Source organism: Montipora foliosa, chromosome 8 (genome assembly GCF_036669935.1).
Source record: "Montipora foliosa isolate CH-2021 chromosome 8, ASM3666993v2, whole genome shotgun sequence".
NCBI lineage: Eukaryota > Metazoa > Cnidaria > Anthozoa > Scleractinia > Acroporidae > Montipora > Montipora foliosa.
In genome coordinates this window covers 3,835,579-3,850,578 of record NC_090876.1, presented here as the reverse complement: position 1 = coordinate 3,850,578, position 15,000 = coordinate 3,835,579, and the positions used below count along the sequence as shown (strand labels likewise).

The following is a 15,000-nucleotide window of genomic DNA, read 5'->3' as shown; positions in this document are numbered from 1 at the left end:
TGGTCCACGCAACGAACCCTGAGGAGAAGAACATCGAAGTTGTCAAGATAACATCTCTAGGATGAAACAAAATTTAGAGTCTCATATTGTTTTAAGTTCGGTAAAACTATTCACCTCATTCCAAAATGGTCGCCATTTTAGTATCCTTTATGTTTAATTGCCAATTGGCCTCACTTTAAAACGAAAAATTCAAAAGAATATTAAACCTTAAACGAGGCCGAAAGGGCCAATTTGCAATCAAATATAAGAATACTAAAATGGCGGCCACTTTGGAATAAGGCGTACAGACACCTAATCTTTGCATTGATCTGACTGTAACCTTTCTATATAGACCTTATTCATAAATGGCGGTCAATTTATAATTCTTTTGTCCAAGTGCAAATTAGCCTAAGTCTCTATACCATACAGTGAATTAAAAAGAATTCTTGCTCTAAAATGAGGCTTGGTAGGCTAATTTGCACTTGGACAAAAGAATAATAAAAAAGGTGCTATTTATGAATAAGGTCTATTAGCTTGTTTTGTGATGCTTAACTCGAGAGAAAAAGAGTATACACTTCGGGCAGTAGAAAGGCAACCACTGGTACGCAAACTTACCAGTCGCATCATCTCCTCCTTGACGACCCGCTTCACTTCGATTTTCGCGAGTTGGATCGAGCGTTCAGAAGGACCTGGTAACAAAAAGAAAAGTCCCAACCAGGCGTGGTCACCAAGCAACCCTCAATCACTCATGACAAGGTAAGTTGTAAATGAAGAGCAAATTTCATAATCATATTTTAAATAATACAGTCAAACAGCTAATAGACGGGAATGGTTATGAAACCCGACAACTTTCTTTGTCGTAGGTTTTTGTTCGCTTTTTTGGCCTTGACCGTGCACAAAACACAATAGTTGTTTACTCCGTACTGAGGAACTAACCAAGAGAATCGTGTTGGTTACGTAATTCATGCATAGTGCATGAGCGCAAAACAACAGATTGTGCGCGGTCGTGGACTTTCCAACCTAAATCTTGGCATCTTTGTTTGCTCCTTTGATGTTTGCCGAGCTTCCAAACCCCTATATTAACTACGAGTCAAACTACTATCAAGCGATCACCCTCGGGAAATAGCCAGGTAAACGCTTTTTAAAATCAAACCCGTAATGTGGCAGAACTTTGAACAGGGGCTCGTTTCTCGAAGGTCCCGAAAAGCCGTAGCAAAATCTCAAATCTTTCATATCTGTTTAATGCGCATTCATACCAAAAGTTTTAGGCGTATACACCTCTCTGTCTTTAAATACTGATCAACTAATTTACATTTTATTGTTGACAACGACAGTGACGAAAAATATGATAATATTTGCATGCGAGTATCAGTTTGGAGGTGACAGTTTTTCTTGTGGTTGGCTGAAACGGAAACTGATAAAAGAGGAATTCGAATTATTTTTTCACAGACAATGCTTAGGTTGCGTTTCATGAGCTGCGAAAGAAACTGGCCACGCTTCGCTTATCTTCCTTTCCAAAAATATGTCTTTTATTGATTATTATCTTGTCACAAGGTGACCGTTAAATAGAGGTGATTCACAATAAAATTAGTCATTTGGGAAATCCAAACGGTGACCGTGTAACTTCGTTTTTTTTTTGGATTGGAAAAGTCGCGCTGTTTGCGATAGCTTGATCGCTTTCAACAGAGGCGAAGCATGTGCAAAGACAGCGTGTTTGTGTCGACTCTCGCAAGAAAATCGAATAGTGGTCCAATTTACGGTAAATATGGGAAGCAAATTTCGGGAAATTAATAGGTGACCGATTAATAGAGGGTGACCGCTTAATAGAGGACCGCTTAGAGCGGTTTTCAAATGAGTGTCGTAAAACCAAAACCAAAACCAAAGTAATTACTTTGGCCAATCAAAAAGGACGGAGACAATCCAGAAAACCAATCAAAACTCGAAGTAATTACACGTAGCCGACACAAAGCGCGGGAAAATGTGCACGCGCGAGCTACCAATGGTTTTGGTTTCATTTCTGATTGGTTGACAAAGTGGCGCGAGAACTTTGAACCAATTACTGATTGAAGTAATGCAAAACCAAAGTAATTATCTAATTACTTAATTTTAAAAGTTAGTCCAGAAATGTGCTTTACCTTCGATATATAGATAGATTTTACGTTCGCCTTCCTTCGGTTCTTTGCCTGAAGAAAATGAAAAGTCACATAGTTTATCAGTGTGTAATGCATGAACCTAAGTTGTGGCTTAAATTAAAGAAAGGATAATGCTGCCCCTATTGAGATAGTTAATCACACGATAGATCACCGACGTTAATTTAAACCCAGCTTCAAATGCGCAGTTCCAAAAAAATCATTCAAATTTTGTTTTCCACGGAATAACACCAAAGTTTAGTGCTTGTTTTGAACGTTCATTTGAAACAAAAGCAACTCATTTCGATCGATTTTGGTGCATATTTTGTTTATCTTCCTTCATCTTCTCATATTAGCGCAAGCTATTAACCCGGGGCTATTGAGCAGTGAATCAAACTTCGAACTAAGAACAAAGAAACAGAATATTGTTTAACTATGACAACGTAATTGCATATATTAGAAATAGATTTAAGATGTTTCCGAAATAAAAAGTCAGCAAAAACGAAAGCTAGCCTTCCATTAAATCCACCGGGTTTCTTCTTTTACGTTGTACCTGGAGGAAAGAAGGTTCCACGAACTGTGATCGCAGCTTCAGACACCTCAGTGATATTCATTATGGTTTCCTACGGAAAAATGATCAGCGAAATGAAAATGATCAAGAACACTATTTCCTTTTATTAGTTATTATTTTAAAATAACTAGCGTAAACGCTCTCATAAACACCCCGACCCCCCCCCCCCCCATAGCCTCAAGTTCATAATAAGACTTCCTTCTCTAATAAGCCTCCCTCCCCCCTCCTGAGGAAGACAGAGATCTTGAGGACAACGCCGAGTTCCAAATTGACTCTGACCATGAGGGTGATGAACTTGATTTTGAATTATAATCGCGAAGACTTGTTTAACCCCACTGCACTACGCACTGCCTCCTGCATTTATTTGCACTCCGGAAACCACTCTCAATGAAAAAAATGTCACTTTGTGTTCAGTACAAATTAACTTAAAGCGGTTTATTTTTCTTATGTGTTTCACTTCCCCCATCGACCAAGAACCACAGTTTTTTGTCCAAGTTCGTCATAATTACAGCGTTGTCGCACCTTGGATGTGACTTTCCATCGTGCTGTCTGCGGAAAGTCGTTTATTTCCACTTCATCTTCATATCGTTGTTCATTGTCTGTTTGTTTTTCCTCCTGTTTGGTTTCCTCGACCGGTGCCTCATAACCGATCTTCCCATGAATCTTTTCAGCCAGCTGTTTGGCTAGACCAAGACCCTGAAAAATTGAAAAGGACAGTTACGGACGATAAAGTCAAAAGCTGTCCACACTGGTGGGAAGCGAGTGCTCTCACCACTGCACCATCCCTACTCTCCTAAGGAGCGGGGTTGGCTAATTTGTCAACTACTTTGTCAACCTTTGCAAAGCAGGCTTACCGCTTTCCGTTCTTCCGTATAGTCATTCCATAACTTTTTTTTCACTTAAATATTGCTTCACTCGGTTTATTGTTGTGGTTCATTTTTGGTTCTCTACTCTGCTCCGAGAGGTTTTCTCCGGGTACTCCGGTCTCAAATTAGGCTACAGCGGTTTCTTTCACTTGTTTTCTCAAGGTACTCTGTCCTTGATTTTCACTGGCTTCTTCCGCACAGTCCAAGCCAATTGACCTGTTGCAGAATAAGCCCCCCAAGACTTTTCAAGATACACCCCAAGTATAATCACGCTACGTATTAAATTTTAACACCTTCGCAAGGCAAATTTCTGCTTCCAAACTGTAAGGTCTCTCCTTTTGAGCCTTCAGTGCCCAATACATATTCGCTGGCGTTTGGCCCACGTGACGAGAAACGTCATTAGCACGATTTATTCCATGCGCGTTTGGTTCTGACAAAACGAAATGTGTAAAACTAGATTTTTTTTTCACTTTATACATGCGCTGACTACAATGACGTATCCTCGGGATTATGCCTCTTAGAAATTACTGGTGGCAGCCTCTTCGCCCCCCCCCCCCCCCAAATCCCCCGAGAGCCTGATCATAAAGTGGCCGCAGCAGCATCATAACCAAAATAAGATATCAGTTCATCTTAGAAACATTAAGCTTTATAAGTTTCCGTACTCTCCAAGCTTGTAAGAATCCCCAGGGAGTTAGGCTTATATGAAGAAGAAAAGCAAAAGGAAAACGTACAGTAAGAGCAGTGACAGTTCCCCCTTTGATAATCTGACTTGCTGCTTGTTGTGTCGGGTCCATATTCTGAAACAGTAACAAATTCCCACACTATAACATCATGGCAAAGACGCAGAATTCTATGCTAACGAACCCGTCTTTTTGCCCAGAAACATGAAGTATCATGCAATACTGATAAGAATTTAGCATCAAGTTTTACCATCGACAGTTTGCGAAAACTCGATAGTTTGCGAGGCACCTCGTTCATTGGTTTACCTTCACCTAGGAAACGTAACGTCACGTTTCACAGCAAACTGATAATGCCAAAGAAAGAAAGATTTTTACCAAGCATTTTCGTGACAAAAGAACATTACATCGTGGTAAAGCACTCACATTTGTACCAGCAATAATCTTTTGGTTTATTTTCGCTGCGATGCTAGTGGCCAAGTTTAGTTTCGCTGAAAAGAAAAAAAATGTCAATAAAATGTAAGTTGAATACCGCGAATTTTTGCCTTAAAGAGCTTCTGTAAAAAAACATTACCTACTCAAGGATAATCTATTGACTTCAATCGAGTAAAAAATGACAAGGTAAAGCGAAGCGAAGCGTATTTTAGTGATGTACGAAAACCGAACTTTTCGCACTCTTGTGAAGTGGTTTCTCGCCCACATTTCGGGCATGCGTGTATCATCTCCTTGGCAATACAAATATGGTTGCGTCAAAGCAATCTTTAAATCACCTAACATTCGGTTACCAGCCGTCGCTCACAAACGCCATTCAGTTAAAGTACCCTTATAATCAATTGGTCTGTAACCTTGTTGTTCGCCTTTAATTTGTTCGCCGCTGACAACAGGCGCCACTTTCTTGATGTGTGGTTTGCCCTTACTAAACACAGCATCCAGTTGCTTGTCAATCTGACATAGAACAATCAATCAAACAAATGAGTAAACAACAACAAAACAGTCTCCTAGTTCAGAGTCGAAAGCACAAACTGCAATTTTACTATCCATTGCCTTACGTTGACAGGACTCGCGCTGTTTTTTTTTTATATAACGAGAAAAATCAATCTCTTACAACTTGAGAGTCAATTTAGTATTTCCCTTGCCCTAATTCCGTGGCGACGTTTTGTACCTTAGTTAATTGCAGGCACTGGCACTACGGTAGTATCTTACGCAGATAGCAAGGCAACATGCCGCGTCGGCGATTTCATTTTACATGCATACCAATAAGACGAGAACTATATTTGGTGTAATTGAATCCAGCACAAACTCACTTCTTCCACAGCCTTTTCTTCGGCTTCGGCTTCATCGTCCGAGTCTTGGAGACCAAGAGCCTACGAAATGGGAAAAGACAGAAATAAGATTTTAATGGCACCAGAAACATAGCTTGTTATGAAAGTCCATTACCAGCAGAGAGCGCCGGATGTACTCACCCACTTCTGAATCTTTTTTGCTTCGTTAACTTTCGCTGCTTCTTCGTCGTTAAACTTAAATCCTACGGATACGTAAATCGCACACAAAAACAATATTCAAAGAATAAAACACCTTAACCCATTCGTGACAAAACAATAGTCCCGTAAATGCTGTAAAAAAAAAAAAAAAAAGATGCAAACCTTTTCCCGTAAAACCACTGTTCTTCACAACGTTCTTTCCCTCCTGAAGCAAATGTCAAATGTCATTATTTTTTACAATACAAACAAAGGCAATCAGGAGACTAGGTAGAAACAAAACTGAAAGGAAATGGACTGTTTTGTAGAAAAACTTTTCTTGGTCTTTCGGTCGGTAGCTCGAAGAAGTGTTGATGATGATGATGTCAAGTGCACTTAATATTTAGCATTGAGGCACTAGTTGGGAACAATAGAGCAGTTTTCAATTGAGTGTCGTAAAACCAAAAACAAAGTAATTACTTTGGCCAATCAAAAAGGACGGACACAATCCTGTAAACCAATCAAAACTCGAAGTAATTACACGCAGCCGACACAAAGCGCGGGAAAATGTGCACGAGCGAGCCACGATTGGTTTTGGTTTCTCTTCTGATTAGTTGAAAAAGTGGCGCGAGAAATTTCAACCAATCACTGAGTGAAGTAATGCAAAACCAAAGCAATTCGCTAATTACTTTCGACACTCAATTGAAGACCGCTCTAAAAAGAAATCGAATCAAATCAAATCAACAAAGCATTTCATAAGTTGATTTTGAGGAGAGGACAAAACCGGAGTACCCGGAGAAAAACCTCTCACAGCAGACTAGAGAACTAAAGGCTGGTTTTCACTAGCGACGGAGTGGGAGTTGGAGTCGTAATCAAAGTGATACGGTTAAGTGAAATCACACTGTCGGAGTCGGAAGCAGAACACCGATTCCGCTTATGACTCCGTCGCTTACTATCCAGTGAAAACTGCACTGTCGGAATCGGAAGCAGAAGCGGATAAATTAACCAATCACAATGCTCGATTCCAAGCATTGTGATTGGTTGGTTCTTCCGCTTCTGCTTCCGACTCCGACAATCTAGTTTTCACTGGATCATAAGCGACGGAGTCATAAGTGGAGTCGGAAGAAAATGGGAACGTTCTGATTCTTCAGACTCCGATTCAGTCGAGCTTATGACTCCGCTTATGACTTCGATCTTTGATTTTCACTAGGTCATAAGCGCTTCCACGACTCCGACTCCGTCGCTAGTTAAAACCAGCCTTAACAAGCTCAACATACATATAACGCGCGCACACTGGTGGGAAGCGAGTGCTCCCACCATTGCACCATCCCTACTCCCCAAAGGAGCAGGGATGGCTAATTTGTCAACTACTTTGTCAACCTCTGCAAAGCAGGCTTACCGCTTTCCGTTCTTCCGTATAGTCATTCCATAACTTTCTTAATTCCTCTGGAACCTCAGCTTCAGAAGATTCTAGCGCCTAGAAAAATCACGTTGAAAGAAAATTAAATAACAGAAATGGTGGAAATGATCCCCACAAGATAAAAGAATGATGAAATGAATCATATATGAAATGCGGATATGAAATCAAACGAAGCTATGATCTTCGCAGTTATGAACGCAATTTTTACAATTCTGTAGAGAAGCCTGAAAAATTCAGGACTTCAACGGATTGATTCAATGAATGTCACTGCTTGATCACTAATCACGAAGATATCTCTTTAATGTCGAGAAGAGCCGGAATATTCTCCAACCTAAAAAATCGTTACGGGAAAGACTTTTTTTACAAACTGCAACGACATGAATTACTGACATAATATGTTTTAAATTCTTACCTTGATAATATCAACCGCGTGCCTGTGGGGACAAAAATAATTTAAAAAATGAAGTCAGCATTTAAGTTAGAAATTGAATTCCAACGACAGGAGTTATCTGCAACCAGCTCACCTTCCTTGCTCAGAAGTAAGAAAAGTAAACGAAGTTCCTTTTCTCCCAGCACGACCAGTACGCCTATAAGTGAACCAAACAATTAGACTAAAAACATTATGCTAACTGAACATCGATCACTTCATTGTGCCTGAAAAATTCTGGACGTTAACGGGGTTTCAACCCGTAACCTCGCGTTACCGGCGAGACGCTCTAACCAAATGAGCTATGAAGCCACTGACGTTAGGAGCTGGTCATTTGTGGGTTCTAATGTTCCCGTGATGATTGAATCAACGAATGAATTGATATATGAAAGGAAGCATGTGTGTCCCTGCTTGATTTAATTGCCAAAACAGTTATAATTATAAACATCTGTACTGTAAGTTACAGTTTCTTTTTTTTTTTTCAGTTCAATTCGTGGCCTGAGTGTCCTGAATTTTTCAGGCTTCTTTACGCAATTGCAAAAATTGCGTTCATAACTGCAAGGATCATAGCTTCACTTGATTTCATATCCGCAGTTCATATATGATCCATTTCATATATCATTTCACCGTTAAATAATATTGCCCTCGGCAGCCATCTTCAGAATTGATTTCACGGTAAGGAAACCGGATTAAGACATTGCCGTCGTAGATCTTAAAGGTCATCATACGGGAACTTAAAAGATTAAACTACACGACCACTCTATCAAAGACCGCGTATATACTGATTGCTTTGACTCACCCACATCTGTGAACATAATCTTCATAGTGATTCGGACAGTCATAGTTCACCACAAGAATCAACTGCTTGACATCCAGACCTCTTGCAGCAACAGATGTGGCGATCTAAAGAATTAAATGTTAAATGAGGACACATTTACCCGATGCTGCCGTCTTCAATGCGAACGCCCCAAAAGGAGAATACGGAGCTCGTAACGAGACTTCCTGGGTATACCCTGGTACCACGCTAGTGAACAGAGAATATAGCAAGTATGGGTAACTTGAAACACAGGAGATCCCCCCCTCGCTTCGCTTTCCGATGTTTTTCGCCTTAATAGCCCACTTTCGATATATTAAACTTCAGTCCTAAACAAAAGGCATCATCTCGAGGCTCTGGGGAATACAGAGCCCAGAGCCTCGAGATGATGCCTTTTGTTTACGACTGAGTTTAATATATCGAAAGTGAGCTATTTCCCGTTAATCCTCTTATCCTTCATAAAAGAGCCTCAGGCAGATATTTCAGGTCGTGATCCTTACCATTAAGTTAGTGACGCCATTCTTGAAGTCGGCTATTGTACTGTCACGATCAAACTGATCCATACCTGAAAACAAACTTAGCTTTATTAGCTCCATTCATGGATCGGCTTGTGTGCTGTGCGTCTTTTCAACTTACAATCCTTTCGAAGTCTACAAGACCTCAGCCCCCATCACTACGTAGTTAAAAAAGAATAGGGCTTCGGGATCCTAGAGCTTCAACCAATGATAAAGTACATCAGAACAGAAATACAAAAATTATTGCACACAGCAACGTGATTTTAATACCAGAACTCTTACCTCCATGTAGAGATAGGCAGGGATACGACCTTCGTAGCAGATCTTTAAACAACATATCAGCTTTTTCTTGCTTGTCTACAAATACTAAAACACTGCCTGGTGAAGAAGGATAGACTGCGTAAGAAATGAGCCTCAAGCCAAGCCTAACCAACAGTTTATTCCCACCCTAATTAATTGTTTGGGATGAAATGAACACTACTTAAACTCGTCCATGTTCTACATGCGTGTTCCTCTTCTTGCAGTATTGCGAAGGGGAAAAGGAGGTTAACATATTTTCCAGAATTTGTAGTTGAGTGACGTCGTACCAAACTTTCACCTGCAGAAGAAGTCATTGAAATAATCCAATCATAACGCGACACACACACTGAAAGCTTGTTCGAAGCGCGGGAAAATGCGTCCGAGCGAGCGAGTCACACAATTGGTTTTGCTTTTAACACCGATTGGACGAGATTTTAAAGCCAACCTGGCCATCGATCAAATTTATGTAAAAATCGTTTGAAAACCCCTCTTCCTGACCAGTTAACAGTGATACCTGAAAAGGAATTTGAAATAATCCTGTTTACCTTGTTCTTGGTAAACACCGAGCAATTCGAGCAGCTTCAAAAACTTGTCGTCTTCCTCTATAACAATCTGAAAAACAATGATCCAGAAGAAAGTGAAATATAGTAGCTTGATATTATGTGACAGCAACAGAGTCCAATGTACCATGCACTCGGTACATACACATTTTAGTTCAATACACACACAGATTACAACTGTCCAACCAGCACGGCGGACGCGTATCCGGGGGGGGGGGGGGGGGGGGGCGGAGGGGAGGAAGACGCATTCTCTTCTCGCCTTTAAGGTGCACGCGCATATACAGGAACATCACTGACAACAACTGGAACTTAAGTCCTCCTTGCCTTGCTGGAAACTCTTTTAAGTTCCACCAAATCATATTTAAAATGACAGTTGCGAGGATGATTTAAAGTGAAACTGATTGTCATGTTTGCTGTTATTTTATTTATTAAAACAAGATCGTGGAGATGATAAAAAAAAAACGGACGTACAGCAGAAAAACACTAAATATAAATTCCTTCACATTTGTCCGTTGCTGCATACCAAAGCGGACCTGTTTGTCAAAGTTAGCCACACGATCACTTCAGGACAATAATTAACAATTAGACCCGTAGCCCGCAAGGGTTACGGGTCAATAGCCCATGAGGCGAAGCCGAATGGGCTATTGACCCGTGGCCCTTGAGGGCGAAGGGTCTAATAGAGGTTTTGCACGGCAGCCATATTGCATGGCAGGAACAATGAAAATGTTTTGCATTAGAAAGAACATTTATTCCCATAGGAAAAAGAATCTATTGTTCCTGCCATGCAACATGGCTGCCGTGCAAAACCTCTATTGTTTTAGTATCACCCAACTAGTCGGACGGAAAAGGCAATGATGATAAGGTTAGCAAATGCAAGTTGAAAATATATTTATTTGGGAATAAAACGAAAGAAAACGTCACGCTTTTTGCTACTCGAGGACTATTACTAATAGTACTCTAGTAGCGTAGCCAATCAAAATGCAGGATTTGCATTAGTCCACTAGTTGGGTGATACTAATAATTGTTAACAGATAAGGAAGAACATTAACCCAAAAAGGAAAAGGCCAACAAAACATACCACATTTTGCTGCACATCTGAACAGACAATGCTTCGACCGCCAACTTGTATCTAGAAATGGATGAAGAGATCTAAGCATTTCAAAGCCGGTTCAGTTAAAAATATATATATTCAAAAGAGATTTTGTCTATTAATAAAAAAAACCGTTTTTCCATAATTTTATTCACGCTCCATTTTTGCTGCGAGCCTTAGCGAGCAACAACGCTATTCGTGACCGCGTGGGGCCTCTCTTTATATAGGCGTTCAAAGAGACTCGATCCGTTCACCATGAGTAAGTAACCGTGCAGTAAGTAGGATCAGTGGCATTAGCATCTTGCCTTCGTGGGATCATCCTTGTGCAATCGTGGAGCAGTAGGTAAATTTTTTTTTCAACAGATTTGACATGTCAAACGCAATTTTATCGATCGCTGGAAGTATCTATTCATCAAGGTCACGAACGATTTAGTGACCTGTTCACTGCAAAACTTCCATTTTTGGCCACATTTTTCACATATTGATAATTTCGATAAATGTTCTTCACATAAATGCACTGTCTTCATGACATCTTCCCTCGTCTAGTGATTCCAACCTCCAAAGTTCTCCCAACGAACAAATTTCATAATCAATGATCACTCCTCTTCTATGTCTACTGAAGAATGGTCAGGATTCCGTTAAATACGAGTATTCTGATTGAATAAATGCATTACGATGCATATGACGTCTACGAAAGGCAATCACGTGTTATGCACAATATATCTCGATGGTCTCCCCTCCAGATACCAACTCCGCCCGACAGGGATTAACTTCAGTCAACTTTTGTTGTGAAAATGGGAAGGTCCATACATACATACATAAACATGTATTCCCTCGCAGCACTTCACTTGCTGTGAGAAATTCTGCTTCTTGATTCTTTGTTCTTTTTTGTTTTTCTATCGGGGATTTTAGGGTCCCTAAGCCTAAATGGCTAATTTAAGACCAGAAAATGGGTGTCTGTTAAGTGTGATCAATAAGTTATTTTCACTTCAAACGAAGAAGTTAATCTACCTCCACTGGTTTGCTGAGAATCTTTCGTGCCAGGGATTCCATCTGTCGTGGAAATGTAGCTGAAAACATGACAGTCTGTTTGTCAGGTCTGATGCAATCAATGATTCTCATCACCTGAATCATAAAAAGAAACACACTCCTGTATTCTTAATGTTGTACACAGAGGCTCATACTGTAAACCAAATAATCAGCGAAGGAAGAGAAAACAATTTAAGTCCTCATTTGACTTGAGGATTAAGATCACTTCGCCACTAGTCAAGTCGCCACCACAGGTAATCTCGCCTTAAGCAAGTTGCCATCTTGGGCTGTGCTGATTATTCAACACTCAATCATGCTGTGTGAATTGCGTCGCATTTGTCAATGTGAAGGTTTGAAGTTCGTCATTTTAAACTATAAACGAAAGAACAACTGAGCGTCCTGTTTACTGAAGATATGATGACCTTTGCCGTTGTGGTGGAGAATTTTGATTTCAAGTGGTGGCGAGATGACTGGCCTTTCAATTAAAGAAAGCTCGAATGTTTTGACAAAAGGAAAGATTAATTCAATAGAAGAGTCCTTTGACATCATACAGACCTTATACAAGGTTAGCAGAAACAGTGATTATGATTAGTGTCTGGTCTGAATTTCTTCAAAACCTTTCATTCGTAGGTCACTCAAGTTTCATCCTGTTTACCGCAATATACTTACCATTTATCACACAACATGAAGCTTGCACAATTTACCCAACCCTCGAGGCCGATGGAAATAACTTTCTATTCTTACAAAGCAGAAAACACAAAACTGCCCAGATGCAAAAACAGATTCCTAATAATCATTAATTTTGTTTATTTACTTTAAGTTTCATTGGGACTTAAACAACGAATCACTGCTATTGATTTTGTGATTCACTTCTCATGCAGACATTCCAGATCTGATATGTTCAGTCAGCGGTTTCAACAACTCTTGAAGTAGTGCCTGGGCTTATCAACGCAAGCGGCTGTCACTCTTGTCTTTTACAAGGGTGTAAGTGAAAATCAAGGCAGAGTAGCAGGTAGTGAGAGGCAACTTTCTGACAACATAGACGGCGGTATACCGCTAGTGACCGGCTTCTGATAAAACCCCTGTGAGTTCAGAAAAAAAATCCCTATTAATTTTCCTTTCCACTTGCCAGAATGTCACCTTTCAAGGTTTCGGCCCTAGCAATCATTGATAATGGATCACATAGTTCACAGCAGTTACATACAGCTGAGTGGTATAGCATCTACACAAGTAGTAATCACAGGTCATAGATTAAAATCCCGTTAGAAATGCTATGATTTCGATGCAGGTAGGCCTGAGTCAACATCAATATAAACCTGACCGAATTGATGAAAAAGTTTCATCTGTTTTGTGAACTTCAGAAAGATATCAAAGCAAATGGGGTTAATATTATACTATACCAAAATATATAGCTTACATCACGCAGAGCAGAAAGCAACAAAAAAACGTTCTTACCATGAAGGAGTTATTTGCATTTATTCACCGTTTTTGTGTGTTTTCTTTTTATATAATTTATTATAGAATTGCACTTCATGCTACTATGACACTTAAATATACCTGAGGTTCAAATCCCATGTCAAACATCCTGTCTGCTTCATCCAGGACAAGATAAGTACAGCGGCGGCAATTCGTCACGCGACCTGCAAAATGTTTTACATGTAGTACAAGTCTTTGACCTAAATAGCCCGGCAGGTCGCCAAATTGTAAACAAGCTCATCTAATCTCTCATTACTATGGCTGCCTAATATTTATAATAAAATTAACATTGTTGATCACTTAGGCAACACAAGCTACGTTAATTAAAAAAAAAAGAGGGTTCAAAATTAATGGTGTCGTCACAATTTTGCACTGTTTCCAGCCACAAGACCCAGACATTGGTGATGCATGGTTCTCAATATACCCATCTGCTTTGTTATTTTGCACATCAAGAATGATGATCTAATGCTTACTTCATCATATAAATTATTACCATTATTAGCTGTCAGCATATCAATCATTCTGCCTGGTGTGCAAACGATGATTTCCGCTCCTCGCTTCAGTTCTGCAATCTAAAACATAAAATAACTATAAGTTTTAAACATTGTCATTGTCCTCATAGAGCAAGTTTCAATGGGTGCTAACCATTTATATAAAAAATCCGGAAATTTCGGTTTGAGGTCAAATGGAAAGGCAATTTTCTGGAAAATCTTTTCGGAAATTGTGGACAACCTCCAGAGTTAGTCCTCTTTTTCCGTTCGGAATGGAATTCGGGAAATGCCCTTACCATTTATGAGAATAGTTCTGTTTTCGGGCCTTTTCTCACAACATCGAGTAAATATGCGGGATGGAATGCAGAGCAGTAAAATGGTAAGCGCCATTCTCATCCGGTTGGTCAGTAAATTCGGAAAATCGCTTACCTTTATGCAACGATCACTCCATCCGGATTATTTGGCTAAATGGTAAGCACCCAATGAGTGTCGTAAAACCAAAACCAAAGTAATTATTACTTTGGCCAATCAAAAAGGACGGAGACAATCCAGTAACCTAATCAAAACTCAAAGTAATTACTCGTAACCGACACAAAGCGCGGGAAAATGTGCACGCGCGAGCCACGATTGGTTTTGGTTTCACTTCTGATTGGTTGAAAAAAATGGCGCGAGAACTTTGAACCAATCACTGACTGTAGTAGAGCGCTTTTCAATTAGGTTTCGAAAGTAATTAGATAATTACTTTGGTTTATGATTACTTCACTCAGTGATTGGTTCAAAGTTCTCGCGCCATTTTTTCAACCAATCAGAAGTTAAACCAAAACCAATCGAGGCTCACGCGTGCACATTTTCCCGCGCTTTGTGTCGGCTACGTGTAATTACTTCGAGTTTTGATTGGTTTGCCGGATTGTCTCAGTCCTCTCTGATTGGCCAAAGTAATTACTTTGGTTTTGGTTTTACGACACTCAATTGAAACTCGCTCTAATGCAAAACCAAAGCAATTCCCTAATTACTTTCGACGCTCAATTGAAAACCGCTCAAAACCATCCTCAGTGTCACTGCCATTATTACTGTCATCATCATGAACATCAGTACCGTGCATGTAGGTTCTTTTTGTGACTAGTGGAGCATAACTTATTCAACTATCAATCAAGAGGAGACTTTGAAAGGAGTAATAACGCATCAATCAGTGCCACATC

The 15,000-nt window shown here is 40.0% G+C and overlaps 1 protein-coding gene across 2 annotated transcripts in view; it reads right to left on the bottom strand.

Annotated features, from left to right (window-relative positions):
* LOC138012609 (probable ATP-dependent RNA helicase DDX46) overlaps window positions 1–15,000 on the bottom strand; it is a 39,357-nt gene that overhangs the window by 654 nt on the left and 23,703 nt on the right. For both annotated transcript variants that reach the window (XM_068859426.1, XM_068859427.1), the window contains exons 19-40: window positions 13,804–13,882; window positions 13,392–13,474; window positions 11,817–11,930; window positions 10,794–10,844; window positions 9,701–9,767; window positions 9,138–9,233; window positions 8,841–8,905; window positions 8,326–8,429; window positions 7,624–7,686; window positions 7,512–7,533; window positions 7,079–7,156; window positions 5,866–5,908; window positions 5,686–5,747; window positions 5,527–5,586; window positions 5,068–5,167; window positions 4,649–4,713; window positions 4,277–4,342; window positions 3,202–3,375; window positions 2,662–2,731; window positions 2,115–2,162; window positions 595–668; window positions 1–18 (exon numbers count right to left, since the gene is read on the bottom strand). The exon at window positions 1–18 is cut by the window's left edge and continues 654 nt beyond it. In XM_068859426.1, the coding sequence (XP_068715527.1) occupies window positions 1–18; window positions 595–668; window positions 2,115–2,162; window positions 2,662–2,731; window positions 3,202–3,375; window positions 4,277–4,342; window positions 4,649–4,713; window positions 5,068–5,167; window positions 5,527–5,586; window positions 5,686–5,747; window positions 5,866–5,908; window positions 7,079–7,156; window positions 7,512–7,533; window positions 7,624–7,686; window positions 8,326–8,429; window positions 8,841–8,905; window positions 9,138–9,233; window positions 9,701–9,767; window positions 10,794–10,844; window positions 11,817–11,930; window positions 13,392–13,474; window positions 13,804–13,882 (1,602 nt within the window). The remainder of the gene's footprint in view (window positions 19–594; window positions 669–2,114; window positions 2,163–2,661; window positions 2,732–3,201; window positions 3,376–4,276; window positions 4,343–4,648; window positions 4,714–5,067; window positions 5,168–5,526; window positions 5,587–5,685; window positions 5,748–5,865; window positions 5,909–7,078; window positions 7,157–7,511; window positions 7,534–7,623; window positions 7,687–8,325; window positions 8,430–8,840; window positions 8,906–9,137; window positions 9,234–9,700; window positions 9,768–10,793; window positions 10,845–11,816; window positions 11,931–13,391; window positions 13,475–13,803; window positions 13,883–15,000) is intronic.